Source organism: Neovison vison, chromosome 4 (assembly GCF_020171115.1).
Source record: "Neovison vison isolate M4711 chromosome 4, ASM_NN_V1, whole genome shotgun sequence".
Lineage (NCBI taxonomy): Eukaryota > Metazoa > Chordata > Mammalia > Carnivora > Mustelidae > Neogale > Neogale vison.
In genome coordinates this window covers 146,780,696-146,804,306 of record NC_058094.1, presented here as the reverse complement: position 1 = coordinate 146,804,306, position 23,611 = coordinate 146,780,696, and the positions used below count along the sequence as shown (strand labels likewise).

Here is a 23,611-nt window from a genome sequence, read left to right as displayed (position 1 = left end):
GAGATTCTCTGTTTTGAAGGATTTCATAAGTCTTCACCCAAACGGGTAATATCACATAAGCTGGCCCTAAGCTTCACATAGAGTTCTGTCACAGATATATTTTATGGGAGCGTTAAACTGGAAACCAGTGAGATCTGTCACCTCTCGTGGATGCCTGCCTCCCATCCATTTACTTACTCAGTAAATATTTCTGGAGCACTGGCCACCTAGTGTGTAGAGTAATTACTGTAGCCACCTTGACAACCTTAAAATATTTCACTTGTGGCACAACATCTACTTTAAAGTTGCTCCCTTCTCTGTCTCACATTGAACCAGTGATCTGTCTCTAAACTGTTCACTGAAATCAAGATGGTGGGATAGTAGCCAAGGGGTACAAAAGACCCCATTTGTGACTGTACACTAAGAGTTCCCCTCTCCAAAAACCAAGGAGAAGCAAAGTGGGGTGGGCGGAGGTTATGATATGGAGGGAATGCTGGCATTGGGGGTCAGATGGTGGCCTTGATGACCAGCAGACCTGCCCGGGCATGCTGATGGGCTTAGGGTGTAAGCTTTCCTCCTGATTCTTGCATTCCCTCAGTGAAGAAGGCAGCAGTCAAACAGGGCCCTGACCTGGGACTCCTCTTGGCAGCGTATCATTCGATCAGATGCAAATATTTTTTGCTTCTCTGTGCATGTTATGAATCTTCTAATACTAGAAGTCTTCTCTTCTGGAGCCAGAATAGCATTTCCTAGCACTCCCCAAGGTCACATACAGAAAAAGAGTCTTCCACATAAATATTAGCAGGCAAGAAACTCCTTCGCGCCTTCTCAGTTTCTAACTCAGGAGGAGATCGCAACGCTCATTGTACACTGGTGTTACCTGGGAAGCTTTCTTAATGCCAATGCCTGTACGTCATTCTGAGATTGTGTCTCTGTTGATTTAGGGTGGACCTGAGTCTTTTCTGGTTTTGCTGTTGTTGGTTTGCTTGTGTTTAGGCTCCTTGGGTTGAATCAGAACTACAACGCACTGCCACATATGAACTTATTTTAAGTTTCCAGTCCATAGTGAAAGGAGGAGATTAAGCTACAAGCGAGTGAGCACAAGAGCAAAGAGAGAAGGCAGTGGAATCCCGTCTTTGAACATGCTCATCACTTTGCCATTCCAACACGGAGGCATCTCGCGTCGGTAGTCCTTCCTTTTTGTGAAGGAAAAACAGGGTTGTTATGATACACCCACTGCAGAATATGACTTATATCCTCCTAGCTCATACCACCTTAAAGATTTGTAAAATATGACAGTAGACTGCTAGGATTAAAAGGTAAGAACTCTTGGTGGCACCCCAGGTGCTGTTTTATATGGAAGCTAGATGAACTAGCTAGCAATTATCTCCCAGAGCCTAAACGATGAGAAGGATGAAGGCATTTGTCATTCCCATGCTTTGTACACATTGTAAGATCCCCAAATCCTTGCTAAAAGGACTCGAAACTATTCATTTTAGAAGCACAAGGAAGACACGGCTTTCTTATTCAGCAACAATCATATTTCTTTGTGATAGGCCTTTTTAAGCTTGGGAGCATTTTACATTTTGAATGAATGTCTTCATTTCTGACGATGTGCATGTTCTGTAGCAATTAGTTTAGGATACCAAAGCCACACCCAAGGATGCCAGACTAGTTCATTGGTATTTTCATTCCCCGTCAACTCTAGAAACTCACTTTGGTGACGAATGGCGTATTTTCAAAATAGTGTCCATAAAGCAGGTGGCTATGCTTTGGCTTTCCTAAGGAAATAATTAACATGCAGACGGCAGCTGAAGGAACCCAACTGTATATAGAAATGTATTCCAGAATGTTCTTGTATTTTCTGAAGATAAAGTTACGCATGTGATACACGGTGACCTAGGAGAACGGAAATGGGACAGGAAATAAAGAGAGCACATCTTTCGGTATACTTCAAAGCTGTTTCTTAGTTGCTCAAAATTACTAACATGTATTAGTAAACAAGTCTTGAAACACACACTCATCATTTAACTATTTAACAAACAAAAATATCATCTTTCAGTGTGTCCAATGCTTAGCATACAAAGATGAGCACATTGAACCTGCATACAGGTATGCATATTCCATAGAAGGAAATACACATGAAAGTCAGCTATTAAAATACAGTATGTTAAGGTTATGATAGTTTGTGAAATTCATTATTGTGAAATTATCATTTAGGATACTGTATACTAATGACATCAGGGAAAGCTCTCCCTGCCAGACTTGGAGGAAAAATACTTATTAGACTCAGTAACAGGAATACTATGTCCTCTGAATGTCTTGAGTTTCACTTAAATACTCTGAAGAAAATAACCAGTTTCTCTGTCCCATTGAATTAGTGGTTTGAAAGCTCAAAGCTAATTCGTAACATAACGCTAACAACCAAATAGGGTCCTATATGATCAGTTCTGTCTGTTGATCCACCCAGATTCAACTCCTGTCACCCAGATTTTGTTTACTTTCTGTTGTTTTTGTTCCTTAAAAGTACTGCAAATCCTCCCAGTGATGAGACAGGTTATAAGAAAATTAATTAATTAATTAATTAACTGTGACAAGAGACGTCTGTCCAAGATCTTATGAGAGCCAAGGGAAAGAGTGTGACACAGGCTGGCCGTGTTGTTAGGGGAGGCTAGGGAAGGAGCTCTAGCACAGATGGGAAAAGCATCATCATAATGACCCTGTCAGCAGCCCTCGTTAATAACAGTAAAAAAGAAGAGCTAGACCTTGAAGAATAAACAATCACTGGACCTTACAATTGCGGGGTCTTCCCTGTGTATCTGTGCTTTGCAAACATTTTTTCTCTGGTCCTCACAGCAATCCCAATAAGCAGATACTAATATCCCCGTGTACCGCATGAGAATATCGATGCTTCTGGAGATGAGTAATTTGTCCAGGATGCCACCTCCCACCCAGGTAGTCTTGCCTCAAGGGCTGCAGTATTGCATGCTGAAATTCTCGTGGAAGGATAAGGGGATTGACACAGTGTTGTCAGCGAGAGTCACTCCAAGTGTGTCCAAGAGGGGGGTGTAGTGCTGCGCACGCTGAACCTGCTGAAGGGGAAGCTACAGAGATAAGGAAGGCAAGTCAGGAATAATGTTTCTTTAGGTAATAGGAAGATTTCAAAGGATTTTTATAAGAGGGTTACACGAAAGCAGAGAAAAGGCAAGAGAGGCCTCAAACTCTGATCCTTCTGAAATCCGGTGGGGCTGTCAGAGTCTCCTGGGCGAAGAAGTTTTGTAAGATCCCAGGCCGTCGTTCACTACATGCTACAGATCACAGGGACTCCTTGGTGCGTAAGAACATGACAGTAGTATTTACTTCCAATGGGAAATAATTTTACATAAGACAGATTTACTTTGAAGTCCACCCTGGGGACTGCCATTACCAAAGGAGGTTGTCGTAAAGCACCCTCTTCCTACATGGCACCAGAAGCAATGTTAGAGAACAGGCCTGGTGCTTTTAACCCCCCACATCCCCCACCCTCTGCCCAAAGCCTCTCCTGTGGACTCAAAATGCTGACAGGGATGGTGGGGAGAACGTGGTGATGCTGGTGGCAGGTGCTGCTGCTAGTTCCCGGACTGTCTCTGTTTGCTCCCCTGTGCCAGCATTCACTGCTTCCTCGAACCCCCCGACCTCCCCCGGAGGAAGGCGACCGTAGGTCCGTATGACAGATGAAGGTTTAGTCACACAGCTAATAAGCAAGTCGTAGAGGTAGATTCTGAATCCAGGGCCAGTAGACTCCGGAGCCTGCATGGCAGGCAGCTTACCCTACCCTGCCTCCCACGAGGAAGAGATTATAAATACAGCCGTCATCTTATCCTGTTTCTGAAGACTGCTTTTCTGTCTCGCTTGGAATTATCTGATTTATTATAATAGAAAATTGGTTGTTGAGACTTTGCTTCTTTTGCCTCCTATTCTTTCTGATATATACTTTGAGAAGACATAATGAGAAGATTCTGTGTGCGTGTGTGTGTGTGTGTGTGTGTGTGCGTGTGCATGCCCATTAAATATGTGTGCAAATGGGGTGCTCGAGTGCCTCAGTTAGTTAAGCATCTGCCATTGGCTCATGTCATGATCTCAGGGACCTGGAATCAAGCCCGGCGTCAGGCTCCCCACTCAGCAGGAAGTCTGCTCGGCACTCTCCCTCTTCCCCTCCCCTTCCCACTGGTTCTCTCTCTCACTCTTCCAAAAAAAAAAAAGTGTACTTGCCAGTGCAAACTCGTACATCAAAAAGAGAAGGTGTGTGGATAAGAATTGCCTTTGGCCAGATCTCAGCCTTGCCACTTCCTGGGATGAGATTTAGACCTCCTGTGTGTCAGGCTCATTGCCCTTAAAATAGCAATGTTTCCAGCTGAAGACTGTTGTTTAACTACATTGAGAAAATATATCTGCAATACTTAGCACAGAGTTAAGTACCCAGAATTGTTCATTCGTCTTCTAACTCCTCTTTGGTCATCAAGCTTTCTTACCATAATTCTATTTCTGTTTGTACAAAGAGCAAAAACCAATGTATATGTCAGCCCTACCATGGGGGCATTTATATCCTAGAGAAAGAGCTATGTGTCACTGCCTCTAGGCAGCGTTTTTTTTAGTTCCTACCCTCTCCAAGGACAAGGAGCTCTAAATTTCATACAAGAATTCATTAGGCTGTAAGGAGGCTATAAGGGATCCTTATACTATCAGCCCTCGGGTTAGCTGATCCGCAATTGCTTCAAGACACTTGGAGTCTGCTGTCTACGAGTTTATCATCTCATTATGCAAACTATGAATACTTTCCTTTTGACTGACACAAGCATCAACCACCCCCCCCCAAGAGGTATCTTATGACTTGTGCAGATATCCTTGGGAATCTGTCCTTCTCTATCCCAGCCCTTCAATCCAGGTCTGTCTGACTCTAAAAAGTATGAATGCTAGTTGCTAGTCATCAGTGGATTTAACTTATCTTGTTAGATATGGGGACTTTGCAAAGCTTAGAAGATCCTCTTTGTGACACCATTCAGTATAAATTTCTTTTGCTGACCATTTATTTTAATGCATCGAACTCATCCTCAAACTAACACAGGAGACCAGAAAGCAAGTGCACATTCTAGTTCTTTTGGCGGAGTCATGCATAATTTAAATACAATAACATATGATGGAGGCATTGAGAACTCTGCTCCTGTCATAGAAATGTGCGTTGTACGCAGGCCAGCGCCAGCAGAGGCCTGACCTCATGCCCGGTGGGGCACTTGACAGATCACACAAGGTGTCCCTTAACCGCCTGCTCTCTGTAGGGCTCTACATATGTTCTCTTAAATGACTTTGCCCCACTGTTAGCCTAATTTGAAATTTTATTCCTCAGCCACATAAATAGAAGAACACAGTTTGAAAACCCCGTCCTGGAAGCAAAAAGGAAGCTACAGCAGCATAACATGCCCCACACAGAACTTGGAACAAAGCCCCTGCAGGCGCCGGCTTTCCGAGGTGAGTACCAGATCCACCCACCATGTTTCAAAGAGAAAAATGATCTACCAAACTGCCTGCTCTTCCAGATCTGCCTTTAGCTGGGACCATTTCAGAAGATGATTTGCTTTCCTCAAACCCCTCTCCTAGCTTTAGCTGGATGTTTGCGGGGCTCCGTGGCTTCCTTACAACCTCCCGGCCATACCTTAGAGAAATGTGCAGCACCGTGCCGGGAGGAGACTCCTGGGTTTTGACAGTGGGACGGGAAAGTCACTGTAAAGTTCAGATTCATAGAGACCCCTGGGCTTGTCCTCAAAAGACCACGCACAAGAATAAGGGTTGTTCTCCTTTGTGACAGTAGATGGTTCCTGGTGGACATTACCTAAGCCCACATCCACCCGCCCTCGCGCGGTCCCCGAGAGGTCGCGCAGCGTGAATGACTTGTCTTACTATCTGCGCGACCGCGCCAGGAGGCCCTGGCCGTTCGGTATGTCCATCCGTCTGTCAGGGGCTTCCTGCTGCCCTTGACCACACCTTCGAGCCACGTAGTGGGATGAGTTGCTGCACAAACTTTTCACGTCTGGTGGGGTCTTACTCATAAATGAGAGCACGAATACCGCACCCCCACAGCATAAATGCCATGAATGTAAAGGTCTCACGGTAACTTTGCTCTGCTCTTAAAATGTTATGTTCATCAAAGAAATGTAGATGGCAAGATCAAAATGCATTTTTCATTTACATTTTAATGGAAAAAACAAACAAATATAAAATAGAGAATAATTATATATGTGTATAGACCTATTATATATATTATATGTTTTATATGTATATTATATATTATATATATTTTAGTGCAGACCTATGGGACATGTGAATACATGAAATAAAATTCCAGAATGATGATTCATTATATCTATTACATATCAACCAAAATATAACTGCAGCCAAAGTACTAAAATACTTAGCTAAGTACCTATCTGCAGTTTGGCATTACAAACATCAAATCATATCACCAAAAATGTAATAACTCTATGTGTGTAGGCACATGTATATACTTTGTGTGTGTGTGTGTGTGTATACACACTTGACTGAGATAACGTTTAAAGCAGATATTAATTCTATTTCCTACCATGACTTTATTTTTAAAGCATGTAATATGCTTAGGAATATGTTTATTACAGATCATAGCTGGAAAATCATTATCATGTAACAAATTGGTGCCCAGACCCAAACGAGTGGGTTCTCGTTATGGTCAGAGTGTTTAGGTATATGATTTGAGTGCATCAACATATTGTTACAAAATGTGTTACCTTTACATTCATAATGATACATAGAAACATTGGCTTGTCTTTTGCTCACATTTTAGAGTATACTAAACACCATAAGGGCAGTAGAGCTTTATCTAGTCATCTTTATAGCATCTCACAATATAAGCAAAAGTTAACTCAGTCCCACATCCAGGTACTCCTTCTAAATAGTTTAGACATTTGATTCGATGGTAGCGTTCCATGGGTCTTACTCTTTTAAAAATAAAACAGTCCATTCCGGTTTTCCAGTTTAATCCCTTCAAAGTGTTAGGCAGGACCCGCCACTGACAGGTACCTCCTGCTTGGACTCCTTTTGTGTCTGGATGAGTCGGGCTCCTCTTTATCTATAGGCTTTGATGGCCTGTTGATTCGGCCCTTTTAAAAAAAAAAGCCCAAGGAGGGCTGCTTTGGTGAATGGAAACACTGACTTGACCGAAAAGCTACAAACCAAACAGCTTTTTTGCCTTTCCTGGATGCTTGGGACTGCTCTGTGTTTGCAGAAAGTACTAAAAATTCAGCACCTGCCTTCACTGCCTGCTTGCTTTTACTACAGGAGACACCCACCCTTACCCCTGGGACGGCTGCTCAGAAGCTGGCTTTCCCCTGTGTACGAACTTGCCTTAAATATGCTTTTTCTTTTTTAACTTATATTGGCCAATGTAGAAAAACCACTCTTCACCCGGGATGCATCCCAGTTGAAGGGAACATTCCTCAGCACCACCCTAAAAAAGAGCAACATGGGTTTTGGATTCACCATCATTGGTGGAGATGAGCCTGATGAGTTTCTGCAGGTGAAAAGTGTGATTCCGGATGGGCCTGCCGCGCAGGATGGGAAAATGGAAACAGGTAAGCATCTTCCTGCTTTAGAAATTTGTTTTCCAACAGCTTTCCTTTCCTCTACCCACACCCCCATCCCCCAACCCCCCTACCAAGGCAAATAGGAGGAGCTTCTTTCTATGATTTTAATTCGAAGGCCAAAGATCACTTCACTTTAGGGAAACCAGAAATTATGTTTCTCCTAAGTTTAGGAGTATCAAATTGAAGTATTTTGGAAATAGATCTAAGTATCATTCTTGTCTCATTTTTCAGACTGCCCCTTCTATTTGCTGGATTTAATGGGCTCTTGAGATTGACACTTTTCTAATTTATTTTTAGAGTTCCGTCTTAGAAATGTGATTAACATTTCATACTATTCCACCCGATACTCAACCATTGATATTTTAAAATCTGCATTAATCTTGTGATAGTCTCAATGCTGAATTGCCCAGGTTAGATATTTAAATATGCATGCTCATCTCAAAGAAAAAAAAATTTGGATGGTATTCATCTACATATGTCCCCATCAATCTTTTAATATATAAGGTTGTTTTCTGCAGTTCTTACGAATCAATTTTCACATGCAGTTAACTTGGATGTCTATCAAATTATAATCAAAATTCATTTAACATGGAGATGTGGAGGCAAATTGTTAAAGGCACAAATGCATAAAATATGAAAGGTCCACAGGGGTAGAGAAAAAAGTGATGAACTAAGTCTGGTTTTTCAGTTTGATTTTAAATTCTCCTTCCTGGCCCATGTCCTTGGATTAATCCCATAACTTACAAATGCTAGTTTCCTTACCTGAGGTGTGGGGGGAGAAGAAATTCGATCTTGTGTCTTTAAAATACTGATTCAAGAATTTTGTAGTGTTGTTTTTGAAATACATTAGAAAGTATTACAAAGTATAATAACTGTATCTCCAAAGAACTGTATCACCATTACACATTTTTACAGTGTTGATTTAATTTGTGATACCAACTTGCCGACATTAATGGGTCTTAGTAGATATACAAATTAGAGAATTACTTTTGAGGAAACATTATCACATCTATGTGGTCTGTATATTTGTGAATTGTTATATTACCATTTAGTAAGTGGTTCCTCAAGAAATAACTGCTTTCCAAGGTCACCTAATGAATATATTTGTAACTCCCTCTCACTGGTGAGTAATACTCCATCTAGTAGTTGTTACATCTCCTTAAAGTTGAGTGAAGTTTTAAAACTAACCCACCACATTTTTCAAACACTATTGTTGTAAAAATCATCTGCATGTAATTTTCTGTAAGAGTTAAGTTAGGGGCGCATGGGTGGCCGGACCCGAGAACGACAGTGATGGATAGGACAAGGCCCAGCTCTCGAGGAGTTTATATCTAGGAAGGGCCTCCGATAGATAAACAAGTAGTTGTAACACAATATGAGTAGGATGAATCTGTAATAACCCTGATGTTGGCACAAAATCAAGACAGTGGGAGGAGAAAGCAACAGAAATGTTTAAAAAGAAAAGTGTGGGGGAGCCTGGGTGGCTCAGTGGGTTAAGCCGCTGCCTTCAGCTCAGGTCATGATCTCAGGGTCCTGGAATCAAGTCCCGCATTGGGCTCTCTGCTCAGCAGGGAACCTTCTTCTCTCTCTCTCTCTCTCCCTGCCTCTCCATCTACTTGTGATTTCTCTCTGTCAAATAAATAAATAAAATCTTTAAAAATAAAAAGAAAAATAAAAAAAATAAAAAGCAAAGTGTGTTTCTAACCATGTAATCTTATTGGGCTTTTATAGAAGTGATAATTTCTCTCATTGAAAAAGAATACCATAAAACTTTGAAATCTGCTTATAAAATACTCAGGAAATTTAAATGTTTATTTTTAATTGTGAGGTAATTTAAAATAAAACATAAACACATTTCTGTGATATTCCTCAAGTAGCGATAGAAATGGCTGCTCAGTTCATTGAGCTAATAGTTCATGAATATCCATACATCCCAGGCATTCTGCTAATTATTATGGATGCAAAAATGAAGAAACAAATGTTTCTATCATTAAGACGCTTATACTGTAGAAATAATGAGTGGCATGTTAATGAATATTTACATCAATGCAATCATAAAAATATGTGCAAAGTCCAGAAATAGGCCAGAGGAATGGGAGATTGAATCCATTAGGAGATGCTTAGGGAGAGCCTTGTACAGAAGATGATGCCTGACAGAGTTTTGAATGATGAATAGGTGTTAGCTAGGTAGAGAAAGAAGAGAAGCCACAGGAAGAGGAAACAACATATGCAAAGGCACAGTGGTGGGGAATACCTAGATAAAGATTTATATGCCATCGCAACCTATTACAATATTCCAACTTCAGTAGGTATTTATGTGAACTACCAAATAAAGTGATAATCTTAACTGGTAAAGATGAACTGTTATGACATGTAGGAAACATCAAAGAATAGTCTGTAGTCATATATCCTCAACTAAAAAACATAGATTTCAAAAATGCATGAATACTTACATATAAAATCTTTCTCCTGTAAATTTCTCATATACACTTTCAACCAATTAGGCATAGTGCTTTACTCTATAGCTGATGTTTTCTTGATTTGTCTGTGCCGAGAACCTGAAACAGTACAAGGCAAAGAGCAAGTGCTCAATAAGTATTTGTTGGATGCATGGATGGATGGATGGATAAATGGATAGATGGATGGATGGATGGATGGACGGATGGATGGATGGGTGGAGTGAGTGTTGGATACACTTAGAAATTAAGAAGTGAAATTTGAATTGGCTGAATTCCACTTTTACAGCATAGCCTGGCCAATGCTAATTGTCCAAATAGTTTACCACCAAAGCAAAAACAAACCAGCATTGCAGTTTCTGGAGGAAATTAAAAAGACAAAAACATGTTAGGGACAAAATTAATTTCCTTTTTTGTAACGACTTCATCTATAAATGAACCTCAGGTGTTTGTTTTTTTTTTTAATGGACTCTACAGATATAGTGATAAGTCATTAATATTTATGAGGTGTGTGGTCTCTCAAGGTTGTGGGATCAGCCAGAGTCAGGCTCCAAGATGAGAAGGGAGTCTGCTGGAGATTCTCTCTCTCTCTCCCTCAGCCCCTCCCACCACTCGTGTTCTCTCTGTCTCTCTCTCAAATAAATAAATAAATCTTAAAAATGATAAGTGGTCTCATTTGACATTGAAATAAGCATGAAAATACTTGAATCAATTTTTTTTAGCTCTAGGTTATCTCTAATTTAAGCAAAGAAATGTCAATAGTTTGTGTTGACACAAACACAGAGAAAGATGCATTCTACTGAAAAGTTGACCAAGGGTCCTACACAATAAAAACAAGGGTAGGATGGGAATTCTTTCTTTCTTGGTCAGCACTGATTCATGGGAAAGAGTGGAGACCAGAGGAAAGTGAAGACACTGTGCCCCTAGCTGCTTTTTGGAAACTAATTGAGCCAATCCCCAATGGTCCTATAATGTTCTAGAAGAAGTTTTTTTAGAAGAAATTACCATAGTGCTCAGAAACCAACCGGCTTCTGATTGTTAAGTTTTCTACACATCCTGGCAGTCATTTGTAGGCACCAGAGATCCTGGTCATATTCTTTAAACTTTTTAAAATCAAGATTGATATACTAAGGCTTACATAGAAACTACAAAGTCTGAGAGTTATTTATCTAACATCCTTCAGGTAAAAAGCTTCTCTTGTTACATGATGTTTTCCTGTTTTTCCCTAGGCTAATTTTTGAATCAAGGCTTGAGGTTTTCAACAAATATAAGAGGGAGGAAAGCTGGCCTATCTGTGAAGTTTTTCTGTAGATAGGGGTTGAATTATGAGGTCACTCACAACCTATTAGATTTTATTTGCCCTCTTCTCAAACGTATCCATGTTATTAGTAAATGGCAAGAAACTGGGAGACTAGCATCCTGACATTCTCTGGCTCCCGGCATTTCTCCATTTCAGCAGATCACTGTTATTGCCCTTTTGCTGGTTGGTAACTCGTTCTTTGTGTTTCTGGAAGTAGAGGCATAAGATTAATTTTCTCAGAATCACCTGGGGAGCTTTTTAAAAATGCAGATTCCTGTGTCCCTGCACCTACTGATATCCAATTTCTAGAAGTGGTTTTGGGCATGTGCATTTATACACTTCTAAAAATTGTTAAATCAACACATGCATGTGAAAAAAAATCATATGAAAATAATTGTAATGCATAAAATATCTTCTGTCCTGCTCCTCCCCCCCACCCTCCAGGCCCCTGTCCCAGAGGCACTCAGTCTGTTTGTATTCTTAGAGATGGGAAATACCTTCCCACCTCCAATTAATGTGTTTGTACTGTTGTCTTGATTTAACAGATTTAGACATGACCTATATTTACTTCCTCTTAGAAAGAAGAAGGATTAGCACTCTTGTCTCCCATCTGCCTTCCCATATTTTCCCAATAGAATTGTACAGCTAATTTCAGTAATATTTGTATAGTTTTTGCATTAACATGGCTTTATATATTTGTTCACTGACCCCAGTGATATACAATTCATACCTTTTCCCCCCTTAAATAGCTTTGTGAGGTTTCACTTTGGCTTTCTCTCTGTCTTGCAGTATCTTTCTTAAAATAATTATTTGTTTTTCCTCCCGAAGCGTATTAGGTCCTCTAGTGGGTCTTCTTTTTTCTAAACATCTTTTGTCCTCCTGTTTCTGTCTGAGGCTAAGTGTTCCTCTGACCCTTGGAGATATTTCATCATGTCTCTCCCTAGCAGAGTCCACCATTATCCACATCCATCTCTCTCTCTCTCTCTCTTTTTTTTTTTTAAAGATTTTTATTTTCTTATTTGTTAGAGAGAGACAGCGAGAAAGGGAATACAAGCAGAGGAAGTAGAAGAGAGAGAGGCAGGCATCCTGTTGAGTAGGGAGCCCCATGTAGGGCTCGATCCCCCCCTGAGATCATGACCTGAGGTGAAGGCAGGCACTTAACCGACTGAGCCACCCAGGCGCCCCTCCACACCTCTTTTTTGCAGACGCTCATTTTACTGAAGTGCAGTCCTTGCATGTGTTATGATCCTCAACTGTCCATATCTAAAAGTAAAACTGAAAAGTTTCCCTAATGTTCTTAGCCAGGGACAGAATATGAACATCTGTCAAATGGGGACCTTTTTTTTTCTTTTTTTCTTTTTTTTGGGGGGAGACACCCTCAGTTTTTGACTTGGGGTAGGTGGTAGGAATTTTGCAAATAGTGCCTCCGGGAGGATTATATACTTACATCAAACATTCCTGGGATTCTGCAGAGCAACTAAGAGCCCTTCTTGCCTTTGTCACTCTCCACCACCCCCCCCACCAAGAACACACTAGAACAGCAATGAGCTTTCTGTAAAGGTGCAAATAGTAAATATTTCGAGGCTTCGTGGGCCCAGTGGTCTCTGTCACACTGTTTAACCCTGTTGTCATGAAAGCAGCCTTAGACACCACATAAATAAATCGGTGTGGCTGTGTTCCAGTAAATGGTATTTACCAATATGGGCAGCAGGTTTTGCTCCATGGGCCAGTTTGCCAATCCCCCGCCCTAGATTAGACCTTCCAAAACCATGATAAATTCCTCATCATGCCTTGATTTTCATTTCATATTCTAAAATTCTCTTGAGCTGTCATGCCATATAACGGCCTCTCTCTGCCACATAAATGGATTCTTTCAGGTTCTTTTCATTGCTGAGGGTTTATGCATTTTAAAGTCTTTGCTAAAGAGGATAGCCGTGTGCATTCAGTCTGTCATCTGGAACCGGACATCTTAGAGACTGCGTTTTTACACCTACTGAAGTTTGAGAACTATTGTATGGAGTGGTAGGTAACAAGAAGACTCCCTTCCCATCTACTGTACAACTTAGATGTTCCCCACCCTACCCTGACCGCCTCTCAACAGAGCCTATGCTCAGAATTGCGTTTATGGAGTGTTTATGAATATTCCTGGTACTACCTTTTGGAGTAGCGTCTCCGGCCATCTACCCAGTCTGACAAAGCTGATTACTCCTTATGTTTATCTTTCATATCAGACTAGGACATTGGCTCAAGAGCAATTTCTCATTCTTTGGGGATTTTAGCCCTGTTAATTCTCTATCCTATAATTGGCATTATCTGGAATCTTAAGTTATCCTTTCGCTTTCCGGGGAACAGCGAAGTTTAACTTGAGGCTGTGGGTACCATGTAAGCAGATGGCTGCTCTGCTCTTGCCAGGAGAGTTACTGCCCCTCGTGGGGCCAGCTCTTTATACTGATTGTCCAGTTAATGGTTACCCACTGGTTTCCCACCCTGCCTTACCCCAGTTTTTTTTTTTTTTTATACCTTCCCTAACCATTGCTAGCTCCCTAGCACTTTAATGGAATTCCATGGTTATGATTTCAACATCTCCTGAGAAAGACTGTATGTAAGAGAAAGCCCAAGATGTAATTCAAACCTGTTTTGTGTCTCATCTGCCCTCTATCTGCTAACTTGTGTCCAGCACAGTCTTCCTTTTGAATTTGGAGCCCACGGCTGTGTCGGTCTGTCCCAGCTGCTCTCACACGGACGGGCTTGCCTCATCAAATGTCTCAGTGAATCAACCAGTGCTCCATCACCACCCACCTCCACCTTCGATGTTCACATTTAGATTGTTCTGTCAATTTCCGGAAGCAGATGAATGAATCCGAGAAATGTAATATTTCTACTTGAAGGATCTGTTGAGTTTTCTGTTGCATACCACAACCAAACTCGGCAACAATCAATCAAACATTTACTCAGGAGTCCACATTCTTGCCTGGGATCTGCTGGGTGGCTGTCATCTGCTAGGCTCACTTTGGGACTGTCATGGAGCCACAGGAATGGAAATGCCCTCCAGGAGGGGGCTGGGATGTGGGGGTGGTTTCACCCACAGCTGAGGTCTCAGCTGGAATGAATGGGACTCCCCAGGGCTGATAAGGCATTTCTCCCTCCATGTGGTCTGAACAGCAGGGTGCCTGGAGCAGTTTCCACAGTGGCTTAGGGCTCTAAGAGAGCAAAAGGGAAAACTGTCAGGCCTCTCGGCCTAGCCTCCAACCAGCACGGCATCACTTCTACCCCTTCTGCTGATCAAGGCAAGTCACAGGTCAGCTCATATTCATGGGCCTGGAAACTAAGCCCTGTGTTTTTTGTTTGTTTGTTTGTTTGTTTTTGTTGTTTTTTTGTTTTTTTTTTTAAGATTTTTTATTTATTTATTTGACAGAGAGAAATCACAAGTAGATGGAGAGGCAGGCAGAGAGAGAGAGAGGGAAGCAAGCTCCCCGCTGAGCAGAGAGCCCGATGTGGGACTCGATCCCAGGACCCCGAGATCATGACCTGAGCTGAAGGCAGCGGCTTAACCCACTGAGCCACCCAGGCGCCCCTAAGCCCTGTGTTTTGATGGGAGAAGGAGCAAAACATTTTTAGTCAACTTTTATCCCCTGCACTCCCCTTTCTGTGGCTTCCTTGTTTCTGAATTACTTGACTGTTCAAACTTCCCTCAGAAACTTAACTTTTACTCTTGTAGACACTCTACCTTTTTACCTTTCTGGCACAGAGGTGTGGATAATGGGTTGCCTTTCAATTCTCCAACATGCTACGAATAAATAACAGAGAATCATAATACCACATCCAGGGAATATGAGCAGTGAAATCAGCTGGTCTCCAGCTCTGTCTTCTGAATAAAAATAGAGAAAGTGGTTGCAGCAATTCACTGTGGAAGAGCTAACAAAATATCCAGACTCACATCTGTGTTAGGTAATTTTCTAAATTTTACCCCTTGGTATTTATGAGCTTTAAATGCTACACACAGAAAAAAAGTCTTATGCTCTACAAAAGCCAGAAAAATAGAATTGAATTTCTAGCCAGCTGACCAATACTAATGTCTCCCGTAGAGAAGAAATAAATTGTGCTTCTTTAGCTTGTCAATATATTTACTCTTGATTCTTTCCAAACACACCTAACTTTTAAAACCTCACTTCATTTTGTTCAAATACCTAACATCTCCCCTGCAAGCAATGTATCTTTCAGATCAATCACCGGACATCTCACAGAGCCGGAGAAAGCCGCAGTAAACACTCTGTATCTTCTGTCCTCCCTTTAAGATGATATATTAGGTAATACAAATGCCATCATTGACACAATACTTGATTTTTGGCTACACACCACACCACTTGAGAGGTTTAAAACATTGTTGCATCAATTCTTAAAATCATGATATGCTTCAAAAACACATTTAGTTTTAAAGAAGAGGTCTTTGTAACCCAAACAAGTGCTGTTGCAGTGCCTCTTATTGGCACATTTCTATCTTTTCTCTCTTTGTAAACGCCTTGTATGACACTGTTCATGATCTCTTCAATTAAAATCAGAGTCTAGATAAAAGCTCACTTGAGAAGGATTAACTACTATACACATTCTCTCTAGTTTTCATCTCTACCCCAGGCTTAAGAACTTGATTCTCATTTGAGCACAGATATAGCAAAGTTTGTTACTTTAATGTTGTTTCTAGTTTCAGTATTGGTATCCATTTGGGTGAGTCACACAGTAATTAAGTTACGACACTTGTGACCGCTGTACCTATTAACACCAAGGAAGTCTGTGCACTTAAATGTACTATCATCACTATTAGTTTTAAGTTGTTCTGCAGAGAAGCTTTATGTTAATTTGTAGCACAGGTCCACTGGTACTCCTAGGAGCTCAAGAAGAAAGGAGGCGGGACTCCTACTCAGCCTAAGAGCCCAGCTCTGCACGATACTAGACATTATAATACCAGGGATGTTACATTAGAGTAATCTTACTGGGTATGAAGTTGGCAAAAATCTGAAAGCTAATCATTTAAGTTTCATGGAAAAGGACTGGTGATTATGGGGTTAATGCTAACTTTTTATTACCACTCCATGGAGGAAGTGGTTGACTGTCAGTATATTAGGGAAAGATTTTCAGCTTAAGTTAGACACATTTGAAATAATGCTATCATCTAAATGCATTTAAGAAGTTTTTATTATTTTAATTCCTTAGGTCTGGGTCTAGGAGCCCCAGGATCCTTGCTTATCAATGAAAAAAAAAAAAAAAAAAAGGATCCAAATAGGTACAAAGAGTACCAGATTCTGGTGTCTGGATTGGCATGTGTGCTTTTATAGGCAACGTTTAAAGTCATTCAGTTCCTATTACTCTCGGTCTGGCAACTAATGCAACTGAGCCTTTGGTTCATCAGGGAACAATCGGTTTTTTATAAAAGGTACTTGTTTTCACCCGCCCCTCCTTCAGTGGACTTGTAAACTCTTGCTACTTGCCATCCCCTGTCCCCAGCACCTAACTATAAGCTCTCTAGGTCAGAGCCTATGTCTGACTTCATCAATAATAAATTCCCAAGGCATATTTACTACCAGATATATGACATATGTTCAGCTGTTCAACTGGGTGATTGAACAGTTGAAGGAATCTATCTGGGCAGCACTGATTTCCTTACATGGATTACTATGAAGGCACAAGATTTGCTGTAATTATCATAGATTTTCCTATGATTATTTATGCTCCCTTACAGGATTATTTAAGGCTTTTCTTAATCTAATTTAACCAAACATTTGATTAGATGCGGCATTACATATAAAGTACTTAAAATAGGCCATGACATATGGAATCATTCGGAATTGGTAACCATTATTAATATTTATAAGACTGTCTTCCAGTATATTGAAGGAAGCTTTAGTATTCTGGGAGTGATAGATATATGAAAAGAGTTATGAGCAGCCTAGGATGGTCACCATTTGGACCCTGGAAATGAAATGATTCTTTATGGAACACTAACAGCAAAAAAACTCTTACTTCTTAAAGTAGTTCCCACTTTTAAAGGAGATAATCAGAAAATTGTTGGAATTGTAGTGCCATGTTGACAACTGTTATTCTGTTGGTAGACTGGCATCTGAAGTAGGACACTCAACCTCGTGTGTGTGTGTAAAGACTACTGAAAATTGGGCTGGGGTGCCACTTGGGCATGCCATTGGATTCTGACTCTTTTTACTAGATGATACCCTAGAGACATCGCTATCCTCATCTTCATTTGTTTAATGAAGTTTCTCATTTTTTGATATTATAACCCACTCCAAAATAAAAACATGTCCATCCCGAATCATAAGAAACACAAAAGTAAAGTCTAGAGAGGGTAAGATAGTTGGAAAATGTCTGAGGCAAAATATACGTTTCTCTTAGAAGCAACAGTACTCCCTGAATCAAATATCCGTAGAGGATACTGGTGCATATTCCTACAGATTGTCATGTGGTCTCGTAAGCGCTCAATGAATAGTTTAATTTCCTAGGTACACACACATATATCACCCCTACGGATATGTGCATGCAAGTGAGAAAAAGAGGCAAGAAATCTGTCTTCCACTGTTTCCCAGCTAAGTCTTAGATCTTAGTTCATAATTATAAAGCTCTTCGCATTCTAAACAAGAAGACTTCACTGAAGTCAATAGGAGATAAATTGCCATGCAGACCTTTGTTTATAAGTGTAATTCTGCTGGTTTTTGCAAGCTGCCAGTGAAATTAGAGATGGAGCGCACTGGAGTCGGCAAATAGCAAAGCTGCTACAGCTGCAGAAACATGATTCCCATACCCAGTGTAATTAATGCGCCTCTCACATGCGCCAGCTGAGGATTTGCATGAACTGACAGGATCACACACGGTAACTCTTGTGTCATCGTCTAATTTTCTACTTTGTTCGAAAATCCAACTCTGTGAGGTGAATTTTGCATCTCTTAATGGCAAGAACCATCGTCAGAATTGAAAACATTTCATCACGTAAACGAGATATTGACAAAAAAGGGAAACTTTGTTTTGTGAAACCAAGATTAATAACCTAGAACTGTCTTTCTCTGTATTATGAGCTTCATATTCCTTCCCTCTTTGTTTTTAAAGTGTTGGGTCCTGAAATTTTCATTTCTCTGGCTTCTTTGTTCTTCTTTCCTATTTTTCTCACCTGACTAGGGAAAAAGCAAACACTGGATCTATTTTTTCCTGTGTTCTCATGAGAGAATGAAATTTGGGGCGTGAAAAAAACAGACTTAGATTGCCACATCTTGAAATGTCGTATGAAGCACTTAACATACTTTCCAGGGATCATGATGGATAGACATGCGAAGTTAGCAGTACGGGCATGTTTGCAAAGCAGTTTCTCACGGACAAGATTGTGATCCTGAATTGGGACATAAAAGCTTTGAAGCGTTAGAGTCATGAGGTTGGGGCTAGATGTAGCAGGAGCTGAAATTACACAAATCCATCCTGCATGAAGTGAACATTCCTGGAAAACAAGGTGCCGTGCTTTTGTGGTCCTTGACATCTGCCTACAGGCTACATCAGTGGTGGCCAGTGTAATCTCAGAATTTACAAAGTAGGACCTCAAGTACAAACTAAAAGATATGGAATTGTTTCCAGTGTTTCTCATCAAGGCTGGGTCCTTGAGATTTTTTTTTTCTAACGAAATGCAAAGGTCATTTTTCCTTTGGAAAAAAATAACCACCTGCCATTTCCTAGAGAAAAGGTGACATTTTTCTATGAAAAGGAGACATTTTTGCCCAGAGGTGAGTGGGGGCGGTTTCTGGGATTGCCTGACAGTGAGTTTACATAAGAGCAGAGCAAGGTGCTGTGCCTCTGGCAGAAATGACATTTCTCTCCCTAGTCTTAGAGTTGCAAATTCTACAAAATACAAAACTGACTCTCTGGTGATAATTCTGGTCTCTCATTGATGTGTGCTCTGGCATTACTAATTAATGCTGTGAATACATGCCATGCTGAGACCAGGGGAGGTCATACAAAGATGGTGGACGGGGAACTTCCTGAGCTACAAGTCCATCCCTGTGCTTTGATTTCTATCACTGACTAATCTTGCTCTGTTTCACCTAGCACCTCACTGCACAGCATCAGTGTTCCTGTCTATTAATAATTGCTCAGAATAGATACGTCCATTTGCTCATTCATTTATTCAGCAAACTTTATAATGGGACGTTAAGTTGGGGCTTTTCATAGAACTGGCCCTGGGTCCCATCACCTTCTCCCGTGGCTACTGTGGAACTGCCCTCCTACAATAAACTGCCCCTGCTCCTCTATTGAAAAAGAAAATGGAGGGGGAAAAAGAATCTTCAAAATAGTTTTCCTTATAGGTGGAATGCAGTAACCCAGTTGTTCCCAGGTGAAAAGGAGGGGTGCTTCCCATCCCCATTTCAATCTAAGTGAGGAGGGAGGTTCTAAATGGATAATCACTCCTCGAAATTGAGATTGCAAAACAAGGGGAGATGGTGTTTTGGCTTTCAAATTGGACATCTGCTCAGGCAGTGAGTGGACTCACTTCCTTTGCCCATCAGAACAGGAAAGAAGTGAATTGGAGAGAGGAGGGAGAATAGAAAACACAACGGTGAAGCCACTGCACCTAGTATTGGGCATGACAAGGCTGTGCCAAGTTCTCTATGGTTGAAAGAGACCTTGACCTGAGCCAGTCATCTTCCACATACTACTCAGGAGAGCCACCTGCTGGGCAAAGAAAATGGCATCAGCAGGCTGGGCAGTGCTCCAATATGGCAGCCGCTGATGGAGATGAAAGAGGTCAAGTTTGGACCAAATACTGCACTGATCCTGGGATGAATGCACAGACCCATCCCATGAGATAGCCAGCCCCTAGGCAACTGCCACTTCAGTGGCCAGTTACCATTCACTACACAGGCAGCCGATTAAATAAAACCAGCCAATTGCAGCCATTGCAGCCAATTAAATAAAAAAGACTCCCTCTCTGGAAGAATTAGACCTCAAAGAGTAAGGGAGGGAAGAAGCAGTGACCCAGGGGCAAACTGTGCCTCCCCGACCTCAAAGCTGTCAGGGTCCCATGCAGATGGCAGGAGGAAAAGAGGTTTAAAGTTGAGGCTTTAAGGAGACTAGGTGTATTGTAGCCAAAAGTGACTTTGAAGTTAAGAATTTTCCTAAGCTATCATTAAGGAATGGGAAGAGGTGAAAATAGTAACTGTAGGAGAAAACATCCTTCACATTTTTAGCCCCCACCCCCAAATGAGACTGCTCCATAAATGTGTGTGTACAGGGAGTACCCACCACACACCAGCCATCCCTCCAGGTTCTGGGGACTCACGGATGAGTGATAGAGTCTCTGCCATAAGGGATGGCACTGTCTGGCAAAGCCATAGAGGTAGGTGAGCAATTTCAAACGACACCTGGGGATAAATACTAGAAGAGGGGTGTACAGTCTCCTGATCAATGAGTCTCTCATGAGAGGGCGTAGGGAGAGGCCAGGAGAGGTGTCATAGCTGAAGTGTGATTCAAAGACCTGAAGGGAGATTGTGAATTTATTAAGCATTCCAGGTATGGGGAATATAGTGTGCAAAAGTGCGACATCCATTCATTCAGCGGACACGTGCAGGAGATTTTACTATGAGCCAGGATCTGTGCCAGGTAGGATATTGGCTTATAAGAAGAAAACAACATGATCCTCGCATGGGTCCACGTCTAGGGCACCTGGAAAACCATGAGCTCTTTGTTATGCCTGAAACCGAGGAGGCACTGGAGAGGGAGGACAGAACTAGAAGTTGAGGGGAAAGGCTGTCAGGAGCTTAATAGGGAAGGAAACTATAAAATAACTTAGGAGTCACAGAGGGCTTGCAAGCAGGGCTGTAACCTCATCAAATGTGCATTTTAGAACAATAGATCTAGAGTCCGGGTAATATATGAATTGTAGAAAAAGAGACAGGAATCAGAAGAGAAGTTAAGAAATGTTCAGTATTTCTTCCGTGTGCCTCCCAAAACCCACCTTCTCTGGTGCCCTTTATGGACACCACCATTTAGCTTCCTTGTCTTAGAGCTTCCCGCTGGGCTCCATGAGTGGGAAGAAGCTGCTGGCTATCAGAGGCCAGGAGAGAGTGAGGCACTAGCATTTAGTGCCCTCACTTACTCGCTGCCAGGTTGCTGCGTGCTGGGCATTCATCTTTTGGAAGCTCTGCTCTCACAACCACAGGAGGAGGAGAGGAAATGAAATGGGAAGTATGTGGACAGTGCTCCTTCTTGTCAGACTGAATGAGATGAGTGAAGACAGTTAACTACATTTGCTTCTTTGGGTTTCATGCTGGAGGAGCTGGGTGGACTGTGATGCCATTAACACAGAAGAAGTGAGTTTGGAGTGTTTCAACCTAGTAAGAATGTTTCAGGGGTGCCTGAGTGACTCAGTTAAGCATCTGCCTTCAGCTCAGGTCATGATCCTGGGGTCCTGGGATCGAGCCCCTTGTTGGGTTCCCTGCTTATCAGGGAGTCTGCTTCTCCCTCTCCCTGCCTCTCACTCCTGCTTTCTATTGCTATCTCCCTCTGTCTCTAAATAAATAAATAAAAATCTTTTAAATAAAGGATGTTTTAATAACTCCTTAGTCATAAGGAATTGAGGCTAATTTAGGTAATATGGTGAACAAGGCTTCTATAAGTTTTATGTTTCTAAGAGTCAGTATCTACATGCATTTGAACAATTGCTCAGAGACAATTAAGTTCTTAACTTCATAATTTGTATTTCCTTTGGGGCATGTTTTATGATTTCCTTTTTAATTTTTTATTTTTTTCAGGGAGAAGTGGTAGCAGTAAGATTTATTTTGTATTGCCAGCAAAGTTCATACTTGTCAACAACTCGGTGGGATGGGAAAGGGAAAGAATTATATGCTAAAATCTGCAACATAGAGAGGATGCAAAGTGCTTCAGTCATTGATTAGCTGCCAAAAGGAAGAAGCAGCAGCTTTGTCTTCCATCAAATTCTTCTGGGTTTTTCCAGATGGGAGACCAACCGCAAATGGGTGAAAGTTATAGAGAGACAGATTTTGATTCATTATTAAAAAAAAAAAATAGCTTAATGACAGTGCTGGGTTGTCTAATAATAATATTCGTTCTTTGAGTTTAATGGCAATGTGCCAAACTCCTAATATATAGTATCTGATTTAATCTCTATAGCAACTTGGTGGAATAGAGATAATTATTCTTATTTTACAAACAAGGAAACAAGTTCGGAAACGTTGATTAATTAGCCCAAGCTCACACCACTAGTACATGATAAGGTTGAGATTCAAGCCCCTATTTGACTACCGTGCTACTACTTTCTAGAATAGTCAGCTCCCCAGAATTGGAAGTCTTACCAGAGTCTGATTAATCACTTCTCAAGTATTTCTGCTCTGGTTGGAGGTTGAACCATTTGACTCAAAGTCACCATCTCTGAGGGGCATTATCACGATACCCCTTCTCTACCTGCCTTCTCTTTATTCCCACCCACTCCCCTGACCCTGGTTTTCATGAATTGTGTGTGTGTGTGTGTGTGTGTGTGTGTTGAATTTAATCTGTAAAACATTTTGTATTTTTTATTAATAAAGACATTGAGGGAAAGTACTAGGTAGAAGAAAAACAAATCTGTTCCCTTTTCACTGTTCCTTTATATACCCTAGTACACACATCTCATATACCCTTGTCTGGCTAGATAAAAGGAAAATTCAAAGTCAATACAGAGAATGAATAATATTTTATAATATCATGGTTTTTTCCCTAGCCATATGACCCAGTTTTTTGCCCCCAAACCCCACTGATTTCAAGAGGGAGTGGAGCCAGTAAATATATATAGAAGCTGTGCTGTTTTGTTTTGTTTTATCAATAAATGGTATCTGGTATTAAGAAGTATTAAACTAAAGGTGTTTCAAAGCTTCTTGGAACAAGAATACCTATCCTATAATTTTTCTAAGTATGTCATTTAGAAAACCAAGTTGTCTAAACAGAGAACTTAGAGTCCTAGGAAAATTTCACATGATTATTGAGGTTCAAATGAAACTATGTTTTGTGAAGGGAAACCTATGAACCCATAAAATAGACATAATCAGCCCAAGGGGTAAGTGATGAAGTAGGATTCCAAGGCAGGTCTCTGAGGCTCCTAATTCCAAACTATTTCCCCTAGAGAAGCACTTTGGGACTTCATTTAGTTTCAAGTATGGGACAGATGAAGGCATGTAGTATTACTGAGGAAG

General features: G+C 41.1%; 1 protein-coding gene across 4 annotated transcripts in view; it reads left to right on the top strand.

The window, feature by feature from the left end:
• MAGI2 (membrane associated guanylate kinase, WW and PDZ domain containing 2) overlaps positions 1-23,611 on the top strand; it is a 1,353,147-nt gene that overhangs the window by 1,040,407 nt on the left and 289,129 nt on the right. For all 4 annotated transcript variants that reach the window (XM_044245895.1, XM_044245894.1, XM_044245897.1 and 1 more), the window contains exons 8-9: positions 5,363-5,484; positions 7,434-7,616. In XM_044245895.1, coding sequence (XP_044101830.1) covers positions 5,363-5,484; positions 7,434-7,616 — 305 coding nt within the window. The remainder of the gene's footprint in view (positions 1-5,362; positions 5,485-7,433; positions 7,617-23,611) is intronic.